Below are 2,500 nucleotides of genomic sequence, written 5' to 3'. Positions count from 1 at the left end.
TGACGTTACGTTTAAGTGCTTTTCTCAATATCTAAATGTTTATTGGAGTTCTTGATACTGCTGTTAAAAACTTCATTGTTTTATTTGTTTTGAGCTTTTCACAACTCATCACTGAAAACTCTGTATAATGTTCCCGTTTCAGCTGGAGAATCTGCAGAAGACGTGGCTGCGGGAGTTTTACCAGGTGAGAAACGTTCTGATGTTCATCATGTTTGTTAAGAAGGTTAAGAGGGGTGCGTTCAGCACAGATTTACCTAAAGCACAATTATTTACCTGTTAAAGAGACTCACTGTTTGACTGACAAATCAATCCACACCAGACATTGTGTCTTCTGTTCACCTCTGTGTGTCTGAGGGCAGAACGGGGCTAGTTGTCACGGGGATATATCTCAATCGACAAATCAATCAAAAGTTCCAACATTACAAATATAATTGATCATAGTGTCCAAAAACATCTCCAAACAAATAAAAGATAATAATTGTACATAAGAACTAATTACACATGCAAACACAACAATGACTAAAGGTTTGCATAGCATGCACACATGATTTTAGTCATGAGATTTCACAGAATGAGTTTCATTCTGTGTCATTTGAGTCATCATTGAGTCTGTGTCGTGTATTTGGCGCCATCTCCTGGTGGTCATATGTAACATTGTGCTTCATGTGGATTATCTAATGATCTATACATCTGATTATCTTGTGTGTGGACTCGATTGAAAGATAATCACAGACTCTAAATAATCATATGTGATATTTTATGTTCTGTTTATGTTTTGTGAAGTTATAAGCATAAACGCAGCATATAAGCAACACCAGCATAATACTCAAAGACATATATTTAGCTGTTACTCGCTATATTTTTATCTGTGAGTAAAACAAATAGTCTGGTTGTATTTTATTCACTAAGAGCTTTCCAACGACATATGACACATGAATATCTGATCAGCTTGATGTTTTTACTATTTGCAATATTTTTTGGGCCTATTCGAGCTTAAAGAGTTAAAATACACCTTGTATTCATGTACAAGTGTACACACCTTTATCATTAACAAAAAAGTTTTTAAATAACGGTTTTTCAAGGTAAAAATATTTTTACAAATATATCCTGATATTTTGGTTTACTTAATTGTTCTGGACAAAATGTGACTTTTCATAAAAATGGCAAAATATGCGATTATTTATTTATTTATTTATTGACCTATTATAAGGGACGTGATCTTATTTATTTATTTTTTACACCACCTGATTTTGTGGACAGACATTTTTCAAATATTAATAATAATATTTTAAGCAACATTTTCACAACCTAGACAATAATAAAGAGATAATAATAAAAGATTATTCCAGAAAACTTATGCCAACATTTCTACTTTTTACTGACGCATTTAAAAAAAATGATATCTTTATAAAATATTTTAAATAAGATTTGAGACACCGCTCCTCTGTCCTGTAGAGGTCATGTACATACAGCTGTTGTCAGTTCTGGAGGACGGTTGTGTGTCAGACTGTAACTCCAGATTTGAATGTCAGCTCACTAAAGAACAAAGTGAAGGTGATCTCATGGAAAATACATTTACAAACCAAATCCTCTTTTTCTTCAATATTGTAACTCAGAGTATTTACCTTTAAAACACTCATATAACTTTAGTTTATTAACGTAATGTAATATAATGTAATGTAACAATGTAATTTAACATCATTTAATGTAACGTAATGTAACGCATAGCGTAATATAACGGAATGTAATGTAACATAATGTAACATAATGTAATGTAACAATGTAATTTAACATCATTTAATGTAACGTAATGTAGCATAGCGTAATATAGCGAATGTAATGTAACATAATGTAACATAATGTAATGTAACAATGTAATTTAACATCATTTAATGTAACGTAATGTAACACAACGTAATAACGAATGTAATGTAACATAATGTAACATCATTTAATGTAACGTAATGTAACATAATATAATGTAATGTAATGTAACATGGAATGTAACAATTTAATGTAACGTAATGTAATGTAACATAATTTAATGTAACATAATGTAATGTAACATAATGTAATGTAACAATGTAATGTAACATACAGAATGTAACAATTTAATTTAACGTAATGTAATGTAACATAATTTAATGTAACATAATGCAGCATAACATAATAAAGCGGAATGTAATGTAACATAATGTAACGTTATGTAACATAATTTAATGTAATGTAACGCAACATAATATAGCGAATTTAATGTAACATAATGTAGCGTAATGTAACATAATGTAATGTAATGTAACATCATTTAATGTAACATAGCGTAATGTAACAATATAATGTAACATAATGTAATGTAATGTAGTGTAATGTAATGTTACAATGTAATGTAACTTAATGTAACGTAATGTAATGTAATGTAACAATGTAATGTAACATAGCGGAATGTAACAATTTAATGTAACGTAATGTAATGTAACATCCCGCGACCCTGTACACAGGA

At 29.8% G+C, this 2,500-nt stretch overlaps 1 protein-coding gene across 6 annotated transcripts in view; it reads left to right on the top strand.

Annotated features, from left to right (window-relative positions):
• The window catches only part of LOC127660807 (inositol polyphosphate-5-phosphatase A-like), a 195,141-nt gene that overhangs the window by 26,748 nt on the left and 165,893 nt on the right, over positions 1-2,500 (top strand). For all 6 annotated transcript variants that reach the window (XR_007972683.1, XR_007972681.1, XR_007972682.1 and 3 more), the window contains exon 2: positions 143-184. Coding sequence is in view for 2 of the 6 variants with exons in the window: in XM_052151234.1 (XP_052007194.1) it covers positions 143-184 (42 nt within the window). In the remaining 4 variants the exon portion in view is untranslated. The remainder of the gene's footprint in view (positions 1-142; positions 185-2,500) is intronic.

Source organism: Xyrauchen texanus, chromosome 20 (assembly GCF_025860055.1).
Source record: "Xyrauchen texanus isolate HMW12.3.18 chromosome 20, RBS_HiC_50CHRs, whole genome shotgun sequence".
NCBI lineage: Eukaryota > Metazoa > Chordata > Actinopteri > Cypriniformes > Catostomidae > Xyrauchen > Xyrauchen texanus.
The sequence above is the reverse complement of the archived record's forward strand: the minus strand, read 5'-3'. Positions and strand labels throughout refer to the sequence as shown.